This window comes from Copadichromis virginalis, linkage group LG6, assembly GCF_057382275.1.
Source record: "Copadichromis virginalis isolate Kocher_CV1m ecotype Utaka linkage group LG6, C_Virginalis_male_GT1.1, whole genome shotgun sequence".
Classification (NCBI taxonomy): domain Eukaryota; kingdom Metazoa; phylum Chordata; class Actinopteri; order Cichliformes; family Cichlidae; genus Copadichromis; species Copadichromis virginalis.
The window spans coordinates 31,919,192-31,941,108 of NC_140623.1; the positions used below are offsets into that span (position 1 = coordinate 31,919,192).

The 21,917-nt window shown below is 39.2% G+C and overlaps 3 protein-coding genes across 7 annotated transcripts in view; all 3 read left to right on the forward strand.

Annotated features, from left to right (window-relative positions):
- Positions 1 to 466: 466 nt before the first annotated feature.
- On the forward strand, positions 467 to 2,788 carry LOC146708141 (homeobox protein MSH-C-like). Its single transcript, XM_085460924.1, has 2 exons — positions 467 to 959; positions 1,539 to 2,788. Exons 1-2 carry the CDS (start codon positions 539 to 541, stop codon positions 1,949 to 1,951), a joined length of 834 nt encoding a protein of 277 aa, XP_085317050.1. The 5' UTR covers positions 467 to 538; the 3' UTR covers positions 1,952 to 2,788.
- Positions 2,789 to 3,713: 925 nt separating this feature from the next.
- LOC146708142 (ATP synthase peripheral stalk subunit d, mitochondrial-like) lies at positions 3,714 to 9,340 on the forward strand. 2 transcript variants are annotated; one of them, XM_085459884.1, is made up of 6 exons: positions 3,714 to 3,797; positions 5,026 to 5,156; positions 6,592 to 6,688; positions 8,663 to 8,734; positions 9,005 to 9,067; positions 9,156 to 9,340. In XM_085459884.1, exons 2-6 carry the CDS (start codon positions 5,035 to 5,037, stop codon positions 9,285 to 9,287), a joined length of 486 nt encoding a protein of 161 aa, XP_085316010.1. In that variant the 5' UTR covers positions 3,714 to 3,797; positions 5,026 to 5,034; the 3' UTR covers positions 9,288 to 9,340. The 2 variants fall into 2 exon arrangements, with proteins under 2 accessions (XP_085316010.1, XP_085316011.1); XM_085459885.1 differs by lacking the exon at positions 3,714 to 3,797 and adding an exon at positions 4,662 to 4,762.
- A 534-nt stretch (positions 9,341 to 9,874) lies between these two features.
- pnpla6 (patatin-like phospholipase domain containing 6) overlaps positions 9,875 to 21,917 on the forward strand; it is a 31,190-nt gene continuing 19,147 nt past the window's right edge. For 3 of the 4 annotated variants that reach the window (XM_085459886.1, XM_085459889.1, XM_085459887.1), the window contains exons 1-11: positions 9,875 to 9,969; positions 13,673 to 13,761; positions 17,345 to 17,398; positions 17,792 to 17,879; positions 17,990 to 18,072; positions 18,207 to 18,298; positions 18,420 to 18,560; positions 18,943 to 19,102; positions 19,530 to 19,610; positions 21,391 to 21,519; positions 21,699 to 21,779. In XM_085459886.1, the coding sequence (XP_085316012.1) occupies positions 13,714 to 13,761; positions 17,345 to 17,398; positions 17,792 to 17,879; positions 17,990 to 18,072; positions 18,207 to 18,298; positions 18,420 to 18,560; positions 18,943 to 19,102; positions 19,530 to 19,610; positions 21,391 to 21,519; positions 21,699 to 21,779 (957 nt within the window). In that variant the 5' untranslated portion in view covers positions 9,875 to 9,969; positions 13,673 to 13,713. The remainder of the gene's footprint in view (positions 9,970 to 13,672; positions 13,762 to 17,344; positions 17,399 to 17,791; positions 17,880 to 17,989; positions 18,073 to 18,206; positions 18,299 to 18,419; positions 18,561 to 18,942; positions 19,103 to 19,529; positions 19,611 to 21,390; positions 21,520 to 21,698; positions 21,780 to 21,917) is intronic. The other variant, XM_085459888.1, reaches the window with a different exon arrangement.

Genomic DNA, 21,917 nt, shown 5'->3' on the forward strand with positions numbered 1-21,917 from the left:
TGACAAATGGATTTGCTTTTATTATATTTAATTTGGGGCACAAAATATATTTTAATCTCTTTGATAAAAGTACGACTTTGATATCGACACGTAACTCATTAGCCCTTGCTCAGCTTTACAGTAAGAGAGTAATTAAACTAATACTACCGATGGAAGTGCTCTGCTAAAGGATGTAAATGGTCAAGAGAGTCCTCCCCACTGGTTAATTGCACTAAAATTGGTCTAAGCTACTTTGTGAGAGCCATCAATAGTCCCGCACCGCATGGGGTCTGTATGATTAACGTCTCCTTCCTTTCAAAGCCTTCTTGATGTTCTCTTGGAAGGCTACAGGCCAATCAAAACCACACTCTGAGACGTCACGAGGCCAACTTGACGAGATGATTGGTCGAAGCAGGGAGGGGGACAGCCCCTGTCCTTTTATAGACGATCCCGTCCAGCGCGTAAAAAGCTACTGGGCACCGCTGACAGCGCAAAGACGCACATTGGACACCGTACCCCTCAGCCACGTAATTCCTCTAAACGGGCCGCACGGAGGTGCATGGCCCCATCCCCTTGTATCATGATGAATCCTGTGCAGGGGTCGCCGTCCCAAGACGCCAAACAGCTTCATCAAAAAGAGGAGACGGATACGGAGAGCGAGGAACTGCAACCCAAAGACATGACAACCGAGAAAGGATACAAACTCCAGCGGAGCAGCCTCCCGTTTAGCGTCGAGTCATTGATTTCCAAGAAGACCACCTGTCGGACTTCTTACTCGTCCTCAGATTTAGCTCTGGTCCTTCCGAAGCCCGTGGCTGGGCAAGGCGAACATCTCTCTCCAAGGACTTTTTACGCGGAGAGGAAGATATCGGCTGAGAGCTCGCAGGGTGTTTCCAGTAGCTCCAGCGAAGACAGTCCACAGTTTTGTGAGAAAGATCAGAGCACTTGGTTCCAGACGTCCTCCTTTTCTACACCTCCCCGTAAGTCCGTCCCTCCGCAGTTATCAGAAACAAAAATAAACTGCATTTATCCACCTCTCTATAGGAGCTGCATAACAAGTTTAACTGTGAGACGCCTTTTTGTTTCCTACACACGTATGATGCGTAAATACTATTTTTATTTGGTCATTTATTAGGTAAATAAATGCATAACAATGGAAATATGTTTTGCATCTGAGCTCAAGAAACACTCGCTTCTCTGCTGCACCGACCCTTTACCATTTGATGCCATATATGTCTTGTTATCTATAAAATAAATAAATAAATAAATAAATAAATAAAACAACTTTTAAACATTTAAAAAGTCATAAATGAAAGCAGAAAATCTGAGTATGTGCTCAAGCCTTTGATTCCACAAAGATGTGACAGTGTGTGATGCAGGTTATTTTGTCAACATCAATATACTGCAGTGTATTTATCAGTGTGTGTAAGCTGCGTTATGCTGGTGTTTGTATCCAGTGGCGAGGGCTCTTATGTTCACCTGCTGTGACAATCCCGCTTCAGTTAAACTCCGATTTAATCTAACCTCAGCTTTTTCTCTTTGCAATTTCTTTGTGACAGGAAGCTCAAGTCCAACTCAGTGTACTTTAAGGAAGCATAAAAACAACAGGAAACCTCGCACGCCCTTTACTACCTCCCAGCTCCTGGCGCTGGAGCGCAAGTTTCGCCAGAAGCAGTACCTCTCCATCGCAGAGCGAGCCGAGTTCTCCAACTCTCTCAACCTGACGGAGACTCAGGTCAAAATCTGGTTTCAGAACAGGAGGGCCAAAGCCAAGAGACTTCAGGAGGCCGAGCTGGAAAAGTTTAAGTTAGCCTCCAAGCCCGTCCTGCCTGCATTCGCGCTGCCTTTCCCCCTCGGAGCGCACATGAGCTCTCCATCCTGGGGCCCTTCAAACGCCTTCCCGAGACCCAGTCTGCCTGTGCCAGGACTGTTCAGTGGACCCGTCACTTATGGGATGTACTATTTGTCTTAATAATGTTCCTGTGTGTGTGCGTGTGTGCTCTTGGCCACAGCACAATTAAAAAGTTTTGGAGTTTAGACTATTTTCCCCCCAAACTCCAAAACCGAAGACAAATACGACAAGTGGCGAATACCGGTGTATAAACGTGTGCGTAATCGTTCCGAGTGCGGTCACTTGCTCTCATTTTGTGTCCACTTCTGAGAATCGTGGATTCTTGGCCTTAATTTTCTTAAGCAAAACTCCATAAGCAGATGTCATCTACTCACACAGTAGATGACATGCCTTAAATATTTCATCCCAGCCTGTCCTCCGTGCTCTCCAGTAGCAACTGGGCAATTAAATGTGTCCGGATCTAAAGGCAATAATCCTCTAAAGCTGGGGGACATTAATAAAAGCAACAGAAAAGTACTTAATTGGTGTCAGTGCCTTAGGACCCCGAAGTGTACTCTCTTTATCATCACTTGAATTCCTCATTCAAGATATGAATATTTTTTCTGTTATCGGGTAGCGTTGTCCATTTTTGCTGTGTTAATATCTGTATTATTGTCACGATTTCTATCATTCTTTTTAAAGAACGGAGACAGAATTATATTTTAGGAAAAAAATACATGTATTAGTTTTTTTAACCTTCACAACGTGGCCTTTATGGGAGTGATATTAGATTTACTTTGATGAATTTTGCTGTAAATGTAAATAAAATTTGTAGTGTTCTTAAACGTCCTGCAGTCTCGCTTAAAGGGCAGGAGAAGTGGTATTTATTGAATATCTTTGTATCTGTACTGTGTACATACATGAGTCTATCAAAATGTGCAGTAACTTGTAAAAACTGATTTTAGTAAATAAACATTATCCAAGAATTGATAAGTGCTTGACTCACTTTTTTTTTCTGTTAATATCGCCATTGACCTCTGGAGCCTCCGTGTGTTCTGCGGGTTTTTACTGTGCAGTGCAGCGGAAAAGCTTTGTTAGTTAAATGTTTTTCAAATTTTATTTAGATATTTTATTATGTGATTTATAAGTGTGCAAAACGTTTACCTGACAACCTCATCGCATTCACACGCATTTAATTATCTGATTTGGGAATGACCACATAGCTGTTTGATTTTCAGTGCAGATCCGCTTACTTTTACCACATTGTGCACCTTTCGTAATTTATAAATAAAGAGCATAGCGTATTGTTTTGTTTTCCTTATTTACATTTTAAAGCGAAAACAGTTTGGTCTGTAAATCCTAAAAAGATTACTTGAATCTCAGTTTGTCGCGATGATACAGTTTATTGGAGATAGTACACTTTTATTTTACTTTTAAATATAAAAAACACATTTTTCCCACGACCGACTCAAAGGATGTGGATTTTTAAGGATAAAGGAAACCTTTTATCTTTGCTGCGCACATCAAGTAACCAAGTGACATTCATCTGTCTAACCTACAGGTTGCACCAATTGCGCCACGTTTCTGGGAAAATCTCACATTTTTAATGATGGCTTTGGTTTTGGAATTGATGCATTTTATTGTTTCCATTTATTGCCTGGTTACACTTGTGGGACACTGGTAAACTCTTAAGGCCAATATAATTACCTGGAATATAGAGTTAATAGACAGTGAGATTTAGGGTTTATTTATTTAATAATTACTCACTGTTTAAGCCCACAGTTCTAGAAATTGGCTTCTAGAAGCTGGATCGCATAATTGCGAAAGTTTGCAAATGAAAAAAAGGAAAGAAAAGGAAACGCATGAAGACAGGCTGTGATTACTCAGCCTGTCCAGCAGAGGGCGGTGGCGCCGATTTGCGGCTCAAGGCGCTGATGAAGAAGGCTCTTCCGTTGGTCCGTCCTGTCACAGACAACACTGCAGCGAGGTGAGTACAGAGAAGGGGTGACTGATTGAAAGAATATCTGATAATAATTTCTTAAATAATGGTTAGTTGGGGTCATGCATGTGTCGGTGGATGGAAGATGGAAAAGTAGCCTGACCGGCCACATTCGTGTTTTGTCAAAGTCCCGGTGTCATAGACGGAGTCCTCTGACCTTGGCTAGCAAGCTAACAGAGTTAGCTACCTTTGGCCGGTTTTGAGTGTTTAAATTGAGCAAAACGTCACGGACGGTGCCACTGCAACTATCTTTAAAAAATATAAAACATCATCAAGACACAACAATTATTTAGCTTCAACAGGCTTCATATTGTCTGACCGTGACCCAGAGGACCAGGAGAAACTCTGGACCTCTGGGTCCAGCGAAATGAGGACATTGAGTTGAAGTATTTTATTCATATCTCGGCGTACAGCAAAATATCTCTCCACTCTCAATAACTTGAAAGTGAACATGTAATATATATTTACTGTCTGAAAGTTATTTCATTTAACAATGTAAGGTACTCCTCATCTGTCAGTTTTATGTAAACGCAAATGTCTTTCCAAATGCTGCAATCACTAGACACTCAATTTTATATTTTATATATTCAATTCAATCGGGTTTTATACACTGAATGCCACGCACAGTATGCAAGCATAAATTAAGGAAACATGAAAATAACTGTATACCCGTTCGTTCCTTAATGATATACATTCATTCTTTATTTATTGAGTGAGGAATATGCCTTTCATTTGTCCTTATGTTTAACCTACGTTATGCAAATGCATTTGAAATGTATATTAAAATTTTAGGCTTACATATTTAAGTTTATTCTGATTTTAGTCTAAGGAATTGGTGAATCTTAAATACCTGGGGTCAACCAACCAAAGCAACAGACAGTGTACAAGAGAGGCGAAGAAGTGTGCAGGGTTGGTGGTAATGTTTGACAGAAGGATGGCAGCAGGAGTGAAAGGCAAGGTTCTCAGATGATTTTTCTGTATGATGCTTGTGTAAGTTTTGAAATCCAGTTGTAAAATAAAAGTAGTCTTCTCATTGTGGTGCCTCAAACCAGGTATCCTCCTCATCAACAGACGATTTTCCTGTTTTCTGTTTGTTTCTCAACAAACAAACTAATTATTGACCAAAACACATGTTGACAAGATTTGTCTAGATGATTGTTGACATTTTAATTCAATACTTAAAATAAATAAAAACATGTGTCCTTTCTGTTTTCAGACAGTCGAGATGGCAGGCCGTCGTGTAGCCCTGAAGGCCATTGACTGGGTGGCATTTGCCGAGCGAGTTCCACCCAACCAGCGTGGCATGTTCAATGCACTGAAGACTCGCAGTGATGGCATCTCTGCCAAGTATGATATACACCTCTCACTATGTTATACATCATCATCTCCAATGTGTGGAAATTAGGCTCCAGCTATCAATCGACTAATCTGTCGATTACCCAATCAAGTAAACTCTCAATAATCAGATTAAGTTAACAGGTCATCTGTTTGTTTTAATTCAACTTCTGGAGGATTACTGCAGATTTCTCCCAGTGTAAAACAAACGTCTGTGGATTGAGCAGCCGCAAACTTGGCTTTTCTTAACATCAGAGTTTGTTGATCACATGCTTTGATGAAGTACTCCTGCTAGGTTTTCCCAGTAAAAGATTTAAGGGTGAACACAGGAACTGTGCAGATCTTTTGGATGTTAGAAAACATGTTTTCTTTCACTAAACCTGAGCTCACCATAATGGTAACGGCTCCGCCTCTTAGCTGTGCGTAAACACTCTGGCTCCACCTTAAGCTGGGCCAGCATCATCATCACTGCTGCCATTGTGTTATCAGTGTTTTTGTTTAAAACTGGAGGCTACCTGGGCTTAATGTTGACAAACCTTTTATTCACATGCAGCTTCTGAATATGTTTTTAGTGGCAAATATGCATCACTTTTTCATGGCGACGGTAGCACGCTACAGAGTGTTAAACGAAGCATCGAATGTTTGTTGAGAATTTTTTATAATCGAATCAATCAATCGCTGCAGCTTTAGTAGAAAGAAGATGTTTTCTGCTTTCAAGAGAACACAGCAAATAGTGCAAATGGTAGATATTTATCTTAATTATTGCTGCTTGAACGGCTCATCTTGTACACATTGTACGCTACTGATGCTGGAAGTATCAGTAGTACAAAACAACTGACTGTAGTACACTGGGATGTGTTATTTAAACTGCAATGTTTCCTGCATAATTCCATTCTATTTGTGGTTGTAGAGAGAGCCGTGTTTGTGGGAGACTTAAGGAGTTGGAATGTGTTGGAACAAGAAACTCTTTTTAAGACATGGCTTAATGACATGGAGAGCAGCGATAACAGTGACTGGGTCACCCAGCCAGTAGAAAACAGATTGATCAAGTTGACATGTCATCTTGTATAACCTGCAGACTAAGGCCTGGGTGAATAATTTCATTTTAATCTCAGTTATTATTTTGGTTTCCAGTGATTATAAAAAACATCAGAGAAAAAAAAGCATCACCTTAGTAACTGCATGACATCAATTTAATGAATAAATTTATGTTAGAGATTTAATAGAAAATTAAGCGGCTGTCTCATTATTCTTTGCAGACTTTAATTTATACCATCATTATAATAATTAAAGTGGGCGGTTGCATTAATTTGTCTCCTAGAAGCATCATCACTGAATTTTGCATTTGTATCAACTTGTGAACAGTTCTGTTGTCCATTTTATTTGCTCTTTGCACCTTAAATATCATCTACTTGGGTTTCTCTTTTGCTCTTCTCCTCCCTACCAGGCTAGCCTCCTTGCCAGAAAAGCCTGTGGCTATTGACTGGAGCTTCTACAGGAGTGCAGTGGCCAAAGCCGGGATGGTTGATGAGTTTGAGAAAAAGGTGAGCTTTTCTCAGCAGGTTATTAGTCAATATTAAAGCACCAAATAGAGCGTGTGTAGAATGCCATTTTTAAAAAGTTGTTTGTGGCATTTTTAATGTTGTGTCTAGCTGCTCTGAAAATTTTTCACATAATTAAAATTGTGTTTTCATTTTATAAAAGATTGTCCTGTAATGCCCCATTGTAGTGGCTGTAAAATCAAATCAGTTTTCACATAACTACATGAATCCCTGTGAAAAATTAAGTACACCCTTACATCTTCCATTGAAAATAAGAGGGTAAGTGGCAGTCAGGTGCTGCTAATTCAAGATTTGCTTTCACTTAGCAGTACCTCAAAGACGCAATGCAGAACAAAATTACGTTGCACAAGATCACATAAAGACATAAAAAACATCAGTACAAAGATTAAAAAGAGTCAAGTATAATAAATAAATGAATATAAAGCCAGTGGTACATATTTAAAAACAATAATAAAATAAATATTCAATTATTGCACAGGAGAAATTTTGATTGCACTGAAAATATTTTGTTGACAGATTTATAGAGTATAATCAAATGCGCTTGATTAACCAATCAAATAACAAGTGTGACCACCTCGATTGAGATTTCTCATATATCATGCACAGTCATTTTCCCGGTGACAGCCATCAACTTCCAGCAACCACTTATTCCTGGTAGGGCACTGGTGCTTGCCAAATGGTTAGCAGACCAGTCTTTAGATCTGTGTGATTGGAGCCTTATTTACTTGACTCTGCATTGTCACAAGTTAAGTCACATGGTTGGTGGCCACATATCTTCAAAACCCCAATTAAAGCAGAAGTTTTAACAGTTTTAAAACTTCAGTGTCATATTAACACAATCCTACTATCTTCACAGGAGTGGACCAGCAAATTCACTCTATGTTCAGAGCGTGCAGTGCTTAGAGAAACTGCAAAAAACCCAACAGCTACATGTCAGACTCTACATGCCTCAGTAGCATGTTTACATGTTAAAGTTCATGACAGTACAGTTAGAAAAAGACCAAAAAACTATGGTTTATTTGGAAAGGCTGCCAGGAGAAAAACTCTTCTCTCTAAAAAGAACAGTTCAGTTTGGAAAGTTGCATCGTAACATACCACATGACTCCTGTCCTTTTATACAGAGGAAACCAAAGTGGAGATGTTTGGCCATAATTTACAGTTTCACATTTACCAAAAACAAAACACAACATATCAACACAAATGCCTCATACCAACTGTGGAGGGCTAATGATATGGACTTGCTTTGGTGCCACAGGATCGGAATGTCTTACAGTCACTGAGTGTTTACCAAAGTATTCTGGAGTCAAACGTGAGGCCATCTGAAAAAAAAAAATCCAGGCTTTGGAGTGACCCAGTCTAAGTACAGACCTCAAAATGATCAAAATGCTGTCAGTGGGACATTAAGAGAATTATGCATTAACAAATGTAAAATGATTACTTCACCTTATTACTAATAAGGTGGCTCTACAGGCTATTCAATCAATAGTGTACTTAGTTTTTCACAGCATAGATTATTTTGAAAACCTTCTTTTACATATAACAGTGAGTTAACAGATCACGAAAACGAGTCAGGACCCACTACTTTTAGAAAGTGTTTTGTTTTGTTTTTTTCTCCAAAGCTCATGTTCCTTGTTTGCAGCACAATCCACTCAAAACCGGTCTCAAAAACAAGCGTGTTGCAGGCACAAAATAATCCTGCAATTGAAATACCTTAGATTCCAAGTTGTATTGCCTATAATTAAAAAAATAAAAATAAAAATTAGCACATGCTTTGCCATAACATGGGGCTCCCAACTCCCAGTTTTTTTTTACCATGGGAGGAAGCATTAATGCTTTATCCATTTTTATGTGTAGTCTGACAGTCTGACTAGCTTTGAGTGGGACACAAAAAGTAGAGCTTAAATTCCCTGTGTTATTAAATTCTATCTTTTACTTTTTTATTCTTCCTTCACACAGTTTAAAGCACTGCAGATTCCTGAGCCCACTGACACACAGACAAGCACCATCAATGCGCAGGAGGCTGAGGCTGTAAGTGGCGAGATCAAACAAATTAATGTATTTGCATGTTTAGCTTAAAAGTAAGAACATTTTTATCTGGAAACTGTAATGATGAAAGAAGAATTGGCAGCCATACCATGTGTACATATTTTAATAATAAGAATTGTAAATGTGCAAAGAATTTTCCAAAGGTCACAAAATCGTTTAAACACAAATTGACATTTAAAACAGAGGGAGCTGCATCCCAAATCTCTTCTTCTTTTTGCTCTTTCAAATTCATAATTCACTCTTCTCCAACAGAACAAAAGTGCACAAGCCTACATTGAAGGATCCAAGGCCCGCATTGCTCAGTATGAAGAAGAGGTGAGACAGTAGTTGGCTTATTTGCTCAAATGCACCATGAGTGTGTTATGGTGTTTAAAAACTTCTTTTCTGCTTTGTGTGTTTTCAGCTGGCTAAATTTAAGAACATGATCCCCTTCGATCAGATGACCATCGAGGACCTCAACAGCGTCTTCCCCGAGACAAAGTTGGACAAGGTCAAACACCCATACTGGCCCCATAAGCCCATTGCAGAGCTGTAACTTCATTACTTGACACTGACCTCACAATAAAGATTATGTATTCTAAGGGCGAACCTTTGTTGTCTTCATTGTTTTATTAGTGTGTGGAAAAAAAGATGTCTATTTTAGTTGTCTCTCTTAAAGTAGCACTTTGTTACACTTCCCACGAGAGGGCAACGTTGCTTCAGTTTTATTTGCAGTAAAAGGTATTGGGTGAAAATAACGGCCGTCTTGTTTCGACAAGGTACTATATTTTAATGTCAAGACAGAGCGATTTCCCGAAAATAACATATAGCTAATGACAGATTTAAACGTAACGGAAGTGACGGACATGTGAGGAACTAATTGAGGTTTGATTGTTTTATTAACACTTTTATCATTCTTAAAGGTGTAGCAGTATCCCGCGGCAAAGGCGAGTGATGGTTGTCTTATTGTCAATCATTCCAAATATTATCCAATCACGGGTCGTCTGGTTAGTTATTCTAAATTCTCATTGGACACATTTTTTTATTTACATAAATGTGGGCGGGAGATCTGGGCCAGCGCCCAGTCTTGTATTTTAATTGGGCCGACTTGACAACATCGTCAATGTTGATTGGACGGAGGTCTAGCGGACTTAGACGAGGAGGGGCTACATTGAAGATGATTTCCGTTGTGTTTCACTTGACTGTACGTGACGATTGACCGGAGTGTATCAGCTTAGGTAAATCCTTCTATACATATATTATTTAAAGAGATGAGTTTGGTATATGTTTTAGTAGACGACTGTATAATTTTACGAGGCTTTTACTTAATGATAGTAGTGAAAACCGGAGATAGCTCTTCAACTGTGTCACTAATATTAATATTATAGCTCTGTCACATTGCTCTTTTGGAGGTCAGAAAAAGACGAACTGTAAACCCAAGCCCGTTATCGTATTTACGATGGTTAGAAGTTCTTGCACCCCCAAGTCATTAATGATGGCCGGAGAAAACCGGTAACGACAGCTAGCTAACATCCCGTGACAATAATCTGTCAGGTGCCCTCTGCCTTGAAGGTAGCAAAGATTTTTCTACTTCCAGCTTATCGGCTGTGTCCTAATACTAATACTAATAATAAACGGTTCTCCGAGTTGAAAGAACTAAACGAGGCCTAACTATAATCTAATCTATGTAGCCACTGTCGTCTTCGGGATTGGTTTCATGTGAGTGTTTGCTAGCTAACGGTACACTACTGCGACAAAATAAAAAATAAAAACACCATCTGCTGGTGTGTACTAGCTACCTAAATGTCGTAAAGCTTACTATAAAAACTCCACTTTTTTCTAATGTACTGAAGGTGAATCCTCACCACCAGGGTCTGTTTACAACGCACCCAAATAACCAGAGTCAGCAAACCAGCGCCGCTTCGGGCGTAAATTATGGAGAGCAGTTTTAGCTGGATGGAAACACGAGCTAATGTCATCCTCACACAGTGGGCAGTGATGTAGTCAGAAGACGCCCCCTGAAGAGCAGGAGTGTAATTTAATATGATATTTATGTTTACAGGCTCTGGACAGAGCACAATAAGGCTAATGTGAACATAAATCCGTGCAGCTAATGAACAGTTTTTGAACAAAATTCACAGTCACGTGTAGCTTTCCTGCACCTGGTTGGCATGTCCACAATTTAACAGAACACTTCCTAAATATATTAAACTGTATATTTTGTGCGAGAAGGGCTTTAATACTCAAATACAGGCAAAACACTGGACAGATCGGTACAATATAACTAGCTGGTCACTGCTTTGCTGCAGTTTGCATGTGTCAGGGCTCTATGCTGCCTGTATTTTATTTAAAAAAAAAAAAAAATCCCAGTTTGGGCTGAAAGTAACAACAAAAGAACTGTTTTGTTTCCCTTTACCTGTCTTAAATACACCATTTAACCATTAAGATACAGAGTGATAGTTCAGTCCACTTTGGAATCTTTTTTTTTTTATCTGTCAGAGTTTCCAACCATACACATCACAAGACCTTGAAAGCCCAAACTGTTGTTATTGTTACCATGAATCTCATGGTATAGTCGGTACTCTGTTAACAGTCAGTCCAGGTCAGATCGTGTATAGTGGGTTAAACACTGGCTTCATTGTTCCTAGAGAACAATAGGAGTAGGGCTGCATGGAGAGGGGCACTGCTTGGAGGCTAGAGGGTGAATACTATCTCCTTTGGGTCTATCATCCTGTACTCTTCTTAAAGGTGCTATTGCCACACTTTAAAACTATGCTGAGTGAAGTGTCAAGTGTAACTCTAAGTTTCAGTTTTTATTTTGTCTGGATTTACGCAAGGTTTGATACACTGGCTGCTTCAACAGAGGCAGAAAAAAGATTTTGCAACACATGGGACTACTTTATCAGTCCATTCTTAGCTCGCCTATTTGTCCATTCTTAAATTAGGCCAGGTTACCATGGCATCCTTTGTTGTGTTCCTCCAGTTCTTGAGTAGTTGTTTTCAGTATGGAGGGCACGTGGGGGTGTGCTTGGTCTGCAGCAAGGTTTCGGTGGCTGGTATATGTAAAAGTAACATCCAGATAAATGCCAGGATCCAAGATTTGTGCCTTTTGGTAGGAAATGCTAAAGATGTTCCTATGCGGTGTTGTAGCTCTGTGGGTCCTTTGCAGCAGCATGCTGTTCTGTGGTTTTGTTTATGATGCACAGGGTTACTTCATGTAACACAACACTCCACTCTGTTTTTCACAGATTGAATTTCATCCATGCATCAGTCCAGCCTCTCTATCTCTCTCCGAGTCACCAATCGCACAGGAGAAAGCTGCTGCTGATTGCAGTTTATGTTGTATACTAGAGCTGGGCGATAGAACGATAACGATATGTATCGCGATATAACTTTTACTCGATAGAGAAATTAAACTATCGCGATAGACTTCACCGCTCTTGTCCTCTTGAAAAAAAAAAAGGTCAGCCAATCCAAATTAAGTAGCGCAGAGCCGAACCAATCACAGCCGCAGCGTCACGTCGCGTGACTTGTTATGTACAGCACAAGTGCCAAGATATAAAGATATTTTCTTTTTCGTTTATCAAAACTTCCAGTAACTTCCACTGTCCAATACCAAAAGATTTTATAAAACAGAAAAAAGGGTCAGCATTGTTATTGTAATGTCTTTTCTTAGCCATAAGATGCTTGCTTCTTTATAGGCATCTTCCTCTTTGTGCAGCAGCCTAATCTGTATACCCTTAGCAAACATAGAATCTGCTTGTTTAATCTCCAGCATCACTTTCTGCTCGAGGCTTTAGAGTTAGTGGGTAATTGGTTGTCCTCAGTCAGCTTCGCTATTTATTTGTCTGTAGACAGTGAGCTTGTTGTTTTTGCTATAGAATAAATGCCTGTGTCAGCTGAATCTGTCTGTATTCTGGCAGATGTGGGCAGTTAGGTGGTATGTGCCTGGATAAACTTGTACATCTCCTACTGCTCAGTGTGTATCTCTCTGGGGAGGTAAAATACTACAGTGTACAATGGCAGTGGTTAAAGGAAAATTGTATGTGCAAAAGAATAAACAGAAAACAACAAAAAACCTCTCCACTTATGCAGTCACTCGTAAACACACGAAAACTAAGATACAAACCTAACGAACACAAAGCTGTTGTCAACCAGCATTTCTGCCTTTTTAATTAATTAATTAATTTTTTTAATTTCATCATCATGTAATGTCCCGTTAAAATGGCACAAATTTAGTGGAGCAACAAGAAAATCATTCCTATTTGGATGAAGGGGAAGGATAAAAAGGTGAAAAGGGGGTAATGAGTTACTACCTGTATAGTCGTTTATCTGTTATCTAGCAAGCCTGCCGTGTTTCTGTGTAACTAAGGCCTGGATCAGTGATGTCAGCAATATGCTGTTGTAGGATGCAAATTTTTGGATCCCTTTTCTTCTGTGCAGTTGAAGCGATTTTTGAAGAATAGATGCAGTTAGACAGCTAATCCAGAAACTTTAGTTAGGGACTGAGAAATGTTCTTCTCTTATGCAACTGTGTGTGCTAACAACTTCTTTGTCTTTGAACTACATTTGCTCGTTCTGCCCCACTATTTTTTTTCCTGCAGCTGTGAACTATTTAATTTGTTTGTGTGGATGCACGTCCATAGTACCACTCATACTCCTGGTAGTACAAACTGTGGTTTTCTCACTCAGCTGGGCAGCATAGACTACCAAACTGTAACATGTCAAAGAACGCTTTATGTTGACTTTCAACAAGTTACTTTGCTTTGCTAAACATGTTGGCTCAAGATATGTTTGACTTGTGTTAACAGGAAAAAATCACAGTAAGCAGCTAAATAGAATTTGCCTCTCCATAATTTGAAAGTGTGTACCTGTGTTTTTCATACCGTGCCATGTCAAAATAGCTTTTTGTTGAGTATGCATATCTATCTTTGTTCTCAGTGGCTGTTGATGGACCATCCCTATGAAGAAACAGGGTTACAATGGGACAGAGTACCTCCGAACAAGAGGGTGAAGGTCACAGCCAAGAGGTTGGTTTTGACTACAGTATTTATTTGTATACGTGTCCTTGCTCCAGCGGATGGGCAGTCTTTCACAATCCTAATGTGGAAACAGGCTTCAAGGTTATTAACATAAGCCACAGCAACCTGCCAGTAGAAAACGGTGTGCTGGTGACTTGTATTAGCACATAACTTTGTGCTTACAAAAATATGAAAAGCTGACTTGTAGGTTTTAGAAAGAGACCTTGAAACAAGTGTCCATTTAAAACTTCTCAGCTAGTACAGAATTTGAGCTTTAATTTTAAACAAAGTTAGCTTGAGAGTGTGTAGACTACGTTTACATCACTAGAGCCATCTGCTTGTCCACCACTAATATGTCTCGTTGGTTAGCCATCACCAGTTTGTCTGTCTGTAGCTTGGTCATTCTTGACCACCCTAGTGGTGCACAATTTGAGCTTTCATTTGAAACAAAGTTAGCTTTAGAGTGTGTAGACTAAGCTGAATATGGTTTTTCATGCATGCACAGTGACAGATTTGTCCTAGTTGTCATTTTGAGACAAATGCACATGCATTAGGGATGGGTATTGATAAGATTTTCACGATTCCGATTCCATTTTCGATTCTGTTTAACAATTCGATTCTTTATCGATTCTCTTATCGATTCTTATTTTTAAAAAGGAGAACACTAAGGTCGACTAGCTTAGAACTTTGTTTTATATCTTCTCTTTGAACAAGATTTAGGAGTAACATGGCCTTACAAACCCAACAGTGAGATCTTAAGAGATCCAGCCTACGGCTCTTTAATGGGGTGTCACAAGGTCCCCGGGGGAAAAAATTGTAAAAGTAAAATAAATATTCTTCTGTAGCAATAACAAAGTATAACATAAATTATTCTGTAGCAATTACACAAGAATATCCAGTAATGTCCCTGCCTACAATTAAACACATTCATTTACTGAAAATCGGGGGCATCTGCTGTGGCAAATGGGTTCAAGCCTTTGACCACAAACTCAGTCACTGCTCGGTGACATTCGTCTATCCTGGCCTGAAAGGAGACGTTACCGGTAGACTGCAGCGAGAACTGCCAGCATCTGAGCCAACCAGACTCTGTCTGTCTCTCTCATCATGGTCACCTAAATGCACAGTAATGGCAGGTTTTGTAATAAGGCAGATCGCGCTAACATAATATGCACTGTTAGTTGATTATTTACCTGCCGCATTAACGGGAGAGGACGTGCAAACGTTACCGCTGCTGCTGGGTTGAGATTCACGAATCTGGAGCGGAATTAAAAACACGACATTCATTTAAGGTTATCGTGTGTTTTGTGAGCAAATGCTTTTGCATATTCGTAGTGTTTCCTCCCTTAAATGAAATGTCTACTTTGCAAGTATTGCAAGTTGCCCTGTTGTCATCCGTTCTCGTAAAGTATAACCAAACTTTTGAGCGTTTGAGCCGCCATGTTTCCTGCCAGGTAAATGACGCTCCGCAACGTGATGACGTCATTCGGGGCGACTGGAATCGATATGGGAATCGTTTGCAAAAATGGCAAACAACTCCAAGGAATTGAAACAGTGGGAACCGGTTCTCAACAAGAACCGGTTTTCGATACCCATCCCTAACATACATGTACACTTTCCACACTCAACTCACTGATTTCTGAACTATATTTTGAACTCTTATTCTAAGTCTGCAGGTGTAGTGCATTTCCATGTGCACATGCTGTCCATGCACTTACTGTCTCTAATTTCCACTATCAGTGAGTGTCAAGTGACGTGTCCAGCTTAAGACATTTACTGTTTAATAACCCTTAGCTAAACATACGGTAATCAATAATGACTGATAACGGACATGCAGTCTTACTGTCTGGCTGTCAGACAGCACCTATTACTCTTACTCTTGCAATATGGTATCTGATGGATTGTTAGTGACACACACACATAAAGACACATAAAGAAGCTTGTCTTGGCCACAAGATCTTTGCACTCTTTTCAAACTCTTTGAACTGACAGTCTTTATTTCAAAAGTAAGTGCTGAGTTTGATATTACTTAATTTAAGTAATAAAGATTTCCTTAGTTGAAAGAAAAGCCAAAATATATTGCCTGTGAGCCCAGTAATTTTATATCTGAAATCCTGAGTCTATTAATAGTATCCAAAACTGTGAAACTCTGTGTGGTAATCAGTTTGTAACTATGTGAAACATGGTAAGGGCAAAGTGTGAAGAGGATCAGATGAGTTGCTGCATTCTCATCTCCTTTGACTGTTGTTTCATGTGCATTAGGCAGTCCTTCCTCAAGGACAAATTCCGCATTCTCACATTCCAGTGCACTTCAGAACTGAAGCCTGCAGGCCCGGGCTTCATACTAGGAGATAATTAAAAAAATATTAAAAATTAAAAAATCCCATCTCGCCACTTGGTTATGGTGTTCCACGTATGGCCTACCTGCTAGCATTTTGCACCCTGCTGTTATATGCTGGATTGTCAGGGGCATCTTTACACAGCCTGCACCTGTTGTCTTACCTGGTGTGATAGACCCCAGCTTTTATGGATCTTGTCCTCAGAGCTTGTTCCTGTGCTGCCATGATTAGTGCCTCCATGCTGTCTTTCAGTCCAGCTCTGTCTAGCCACTGGTAGGATTGCTGGATGCCAGCTGCTTCATCTATCTGCCGGTGGCATATACTGTCCAGGGGCCTGTCCTTCCATCATGGTTCTTGTCCTTGCTCCTCTTCTTTCTTGTGTTTCTGCTGACTGAGGTATTTACTAAGCAGGCAGTCATCATGGATGTTTGTTGTCTCATCCTGGACAGTGGTTCTGAAGCTCACTAGTCCCCAGCCTTTTTTTTTTTTTTTGCATAGCATAAACTCTCAGGGTGCTGGATTTGGGGTGAAACCCTCCATGCATACTAACGAGCTTCCTTATCTTGATGTCCATGGCTTCTGTCTCCTCTTTTGGCCAGCTTAGTATCCCAGCAGGATATCTAATCTCTAGCAGGATGTAGGTGTTGATTGCCTGGATCTTCTTCTTCCCATTCAGCTGACTCCTCCGGACCTGCCTTACTCTCTGCAGGTATTTTTTAGTTGTGGTTTTCCTACCATCCTTCTCATGGCTTCCATTTGCCTGTGGGTATGCAGTTTGATGACATCAATGTAGGTGAGGAGGAGGTGGCTTACAATTCCCCTGTTCCATAGTCAGTATCCATATCCCCCATTAGTTCCCGAGGAAGACTCTTAGGAACCTGTTGATCTTGTACAGCTCTAGGTTTCCAGGATGCAGTTGTGGGGCATTGAGTCATAGGCCTTCTTGTAGTCAATCCAGGTGGTCCACAGGTTGGTCAGTCTGGTCTTGCAATCGCAAGCAACTGCTCTTTCTACCAGTAGCTGGTGTTTCGCCCCTGTGGTATTCTTGCCAATTCTTTTCTGTGCCCCTCTCATATATTTAGCCACATGCCTGTTCATATTAGCCACTATGATGCCTAAAAGGAGCTTCCATGTGGTACTGAGGCAGGTTATTGGCCGGTAGTTGGTTGGGACCAATACCTAAAACACTTTTTAATTTGTTTTGTTTTTCATTTTCTGATTGACTGTACTGTTTGTGTCTTCTCTTGTTACATTAGGACGGGTTTGATAACATCAAGACTTTTGTGGAGGAGGAACTACAAACAAGCATGGTGAGCATCCAGTTTGATTTCATGTCTTAGTAAGTCTCATTCAACAGCCAATTTGTCACACAGGTAAGGGAACTGTAGATTTATACACTTGGAAATAAATTGGAAAACTAACAGAAACTACCTACGGTAATACATCTCAAGTAGGTGTAACCATGTTTACTGCTGGTAATATATGTACCTTGATGACAATGAACAAATAATTAAAAACTGAAAATAAAATTATTTGTTTTTAATGGCCTCAACTTAGTTTTTTTTTTCTTTTTAGAAAACACAAATACTTTAACTAAAATATTACTTTAATATTAAAATATCCAAGTAAATAAATGCTTTACTGTTGTAAATACTATAATGTATACCACTGACGTTCTCCCTCTTTGGTTCCTCTTTATTCAGATGGTGGGGATGGTAATTGGTGCAGGTATCGCCATAGTCCTCATCGCCATCCTGATCTTCTTCATCTTGCGGAGGATCAAGCTTCGAAGTCAGTAGTTGCTGAAATGCATTTCTCATTGTACATCTAAAACGCATAAGGATAGTCATGAAGTCAGTAGTGTGTATACCTGTGGTAATGTCATTTATTATGTTTAACAGACTTAGAAGCTCAGGAGGCTCCCAAATACCGCTTCCGCAAGAGAGACAAAGTGATGTTCTATGGGCGAAAGATCATGCGTAAAGTGAGTCAGGCTGTATAAAAGCTCTAGCTGGCTCTCACACACAGAAACACGTCATTCTCGTAGTGTTTCAGTGTATAGTACTTTTTTTTTTTTTAAGGAAAGAGTAATATTTAAACAAAACTATGTTTCATCAGGTCTCCCAGTCTACCTCGTCCCTTGTGGGTACATCCTCTTCTTCACGGCCACGCCTAAAGAAGAAGCAGAAGATGCTCAACATTGCCAAAAAGTACATCTGAATGCTAACTTTCATCAAGCATACGCTATTTTGATTGTACTAACATTCTTTATGTGGCAGTTGCTTTCCTCTTATTTCCTTCTTATTATCTTCCTGCATGCGACTTGTGTAGGATCCTGCGCTTTAAAAAGGAGGTTCCCATCCTTCAGGCTAAGGAGCCCCCTCCCTCAGTGCTGGAGGCAGACCTCACTGAATTTGATGTGGCCAATTCCCACCTCCCCTCTGAGGTGCTCTACATGCTTAAAAATGTCCGGTAGGTTTAATGTCTGTGTGATTGTGTTTTGTAGTCCAGAGTACATAGATCCAGGTGCTTGGTCCTCCCTAAGCACAGTTTTGCTCATAGGGGGTTGCTTAATTTGATTTGTTGGGGTTTTCTCCAGAATACTGTAGGATCTTTACATTACTATAAAAAGTGCCTTGTACCTGCTGTTATTGAACCATCAACTGATAAATTCTCGTGTCATATACTGTATTATAATATTTAATTCACCTCTGCATATTTTTTTATAATATATAAATCCACAACTAAACAGAAAGACCATTTTAATTGCCCTTTGTACAAACCAAGTGTTTGCAGCTGTTTGCAATGAGTGTAATTCCTAACCCCCAAGCTTCCCTTTTGTCCTTTCATACAGGGTGCTGGGTCACTTTGAGAAGCCACTCTTCTTGGAGTTGTGCAAACACATGGTGTTTTTACAGTTCCAACAAGGGGAGTATGTCTTCAGGCCAGGTCAGCCCGACAGCAGCATCTATGTTGTTCAGGATGGAAAACTAGAATTGTGCCTTACTGGAACGGTATGCAGGCTCCGTGTCCCTTTAATCATGTTTACCTCTGAATTTTATGCAATGAACTGTTGTTTTTAATTATGACTATAGTTTATTGTATGTTTTGTAAGTTTGCACAAATACTTTGTGCAAACTTATGCAAGCAGCAAAGTGGTTTACCAAGGTGCTTACCCACAAGAACACTGGCTTTAAAAAAATTGTAGCTAATCATGTCTCCTTTAGCCAGTGTTAGTGTTTGGATATATTTACCAAGTTTTAAGTCCTGAGGGAGATGTTAGTGCAGGCTTTATCTATATTGATACTTGATTGTGTACATCTATATGTATATTGATTGTGTGAATCTTTATGTACACACTCAAGTTGAACTTGAGTATAAGTTCTTAGAAAACAACTTAATTGTTTACATAGATATGAATGCGTTACTCCTGTCTTCCAGGATGGCAAAGAAAATGTGGTGAAAGAGGTTTACCCAGGAGACAGTGTGCATAGCCTCCTGAGCATTCTGGATGTCATCACAGTAGGTCACACCTATTTCTTACCGCACATAAAGGCTTTGTGCCACACCTACTTATACAGACCCTGCCAGTTCTCATAACAGTCATTTACACAGCGCTAAATAAGATAACATGACTTTGTGTCATTGTGTTGGCCCACACCTACATACTACAGCACATTCACCTGCTGACTCAGTTAACCGTTTCTCACTGGATGACACAACACTCTAAAGTAATTATTTGGTTTAAACCCAGCATTCATTTCTTTTCTTTTTTCTTTTTTTTTCCCATCCATTTCTAAATTTCATTTCATTTCACTTATTTATTTATTTCACACTTGGTACAACAGTTTCCACAGTTAGTTCTTTCAGACAAACCAACCACACTTTCTATCAGTAAAGCACTGCAACCATGTGTGAAAAGGAGCAGGAAGAAGAAAATGTTCTTATTAAACTCTGCCCCCTATCTACAATCCAACTTATATTGCAAGTGGGCACCAAAAAGCAAGGAACAAACTAACATTTATCTCCGGTCCTAACGCAAACCAAACAGATCAGAATATACCACTCCACATAGTAACAAGGAGAAAAGATAAGTAAATAAAATAAAATGATGCAAAAAATAATGGATCCTTTTTCAGTTAACTCCAATTTCGTTCACGTTCTTCATATTGAGTTATCGTTTTAGACATGTAACACTTTTTAAAACAATGTAAATTTATACAATTCTTTAAATTATAATGAAGAGAGTTCCACAGTTGTATACCCCTAACCGTTGGACTCATTAATCTTTGTGTAGTCCTAGCTAGCTGATGCTTAAAATAAAATTTCCTTCTGCTGTCTTCTCCCCCCGAACACATTAAAAATAATCTTTGTAACTTAAAAGGCAAAATATTATTTTTAGCCTTAAACATAATTAATAGTGTTCGTAGTTTCACTAAATCTCCTAATTTTAATAATTTCGATTTTATAAATAATTTATTTGAATGTTCTCTAACGTTATGAATCATTCGTATGACTTTCTTCTGTAATAAGTTTAGAGGTTTTATAGTATTCTCATATGTATTCCCCCAAACTTCCACACAGTAACTAAAGTATGAGAAAAACAATGAAAAATATAAAATGCGCATTGTTTTGTAGTCTAATAAATCTCTTACATTTCCCAAAATATAAATGTTTTTAACCATCTTCTTTCTAATATACTCAATATGTGATTTCCACGTCAAATTTTCATCTATTATTACACCCAAAAAGCGAAATTCAGTAACTCTTTCAATCAATTCTCCATCAATGGACATAATGACTTCTTCCTCCTTTACACGATTGCCAAATATCATGAATTTCGTTTTTGTCAGATTCAAAGATAATTTATTTACATCAAACCATTTTTTCAATCTTAAAATCTCATAAATCATAATTTCAACCAAATCTTTCACATTCTCTCCTGAGCAATAAAAATTTGTGTCATCTGCAAATAAAATAAAATTTAACCTTTTTGATACATCACAGATATCATTAATATATAAATTAAAAAGTTTAGGTCCCAAAATAGAACCTTGAGGAACACCACATACAATCTTCAATCTTTCAGAGGTATTGCCGAGATAATGTACATATTGCGACCTATTTTCTAAATAACTCCTTAACCAATTCAATCTGTGTCGATTGAAATTAAGTAATGTTTTGGGGTCGTTCCATATAAAAACAAATAAACTGCTAATTAGAAACATCCCACCTGTAGAGCTTCTGTAAGTACAGATAGACTGAGAAAATGTAAAGTATTCTTTTGGATATTTGTGTGCAGGGCCACCAGAAGCCTTATAGAACAGTGTCAGCACGGGCTGCAGAGGTTTCCACTGTTCTCCGTTTGCCTGTAGAAGCCTTCCTGTCTATATTTGAGAAATATCCCGAGAGTCTAGTGCGAGTAGTACAGGTGAGTTGTATAATGATTATTATTCCTCAGTGTTTGTGGGGTTTTTTGTAGATGTGCTTAAAATTAGAGTCGTATTTATGGATTCGTTTTCCACACACTGTATTTCTGGCTCGACGTCTGTAAACTAATTGTTTTCCTTTCATGCTTGAAATGACTAGCTTTCTGTTGTGCCATTTCAGATTATCATGGTTCGTCTCCAAAGAGTAACAGTGCTAGCCCTGCACAACTATCTGGGGCTGACCAATGAGCTCTTCAGTCATGTGAGTTCATCTTATCAAGGCACCAGTTTGAAAGAAAGTCTTAAACTGATTAATTGCCTTAAAAAACCCCAATTATATTCATCAAAGAGTTCAGAATGGTGTTAGTCCTGAGATCAAATGTAAGCCAATATAAATATT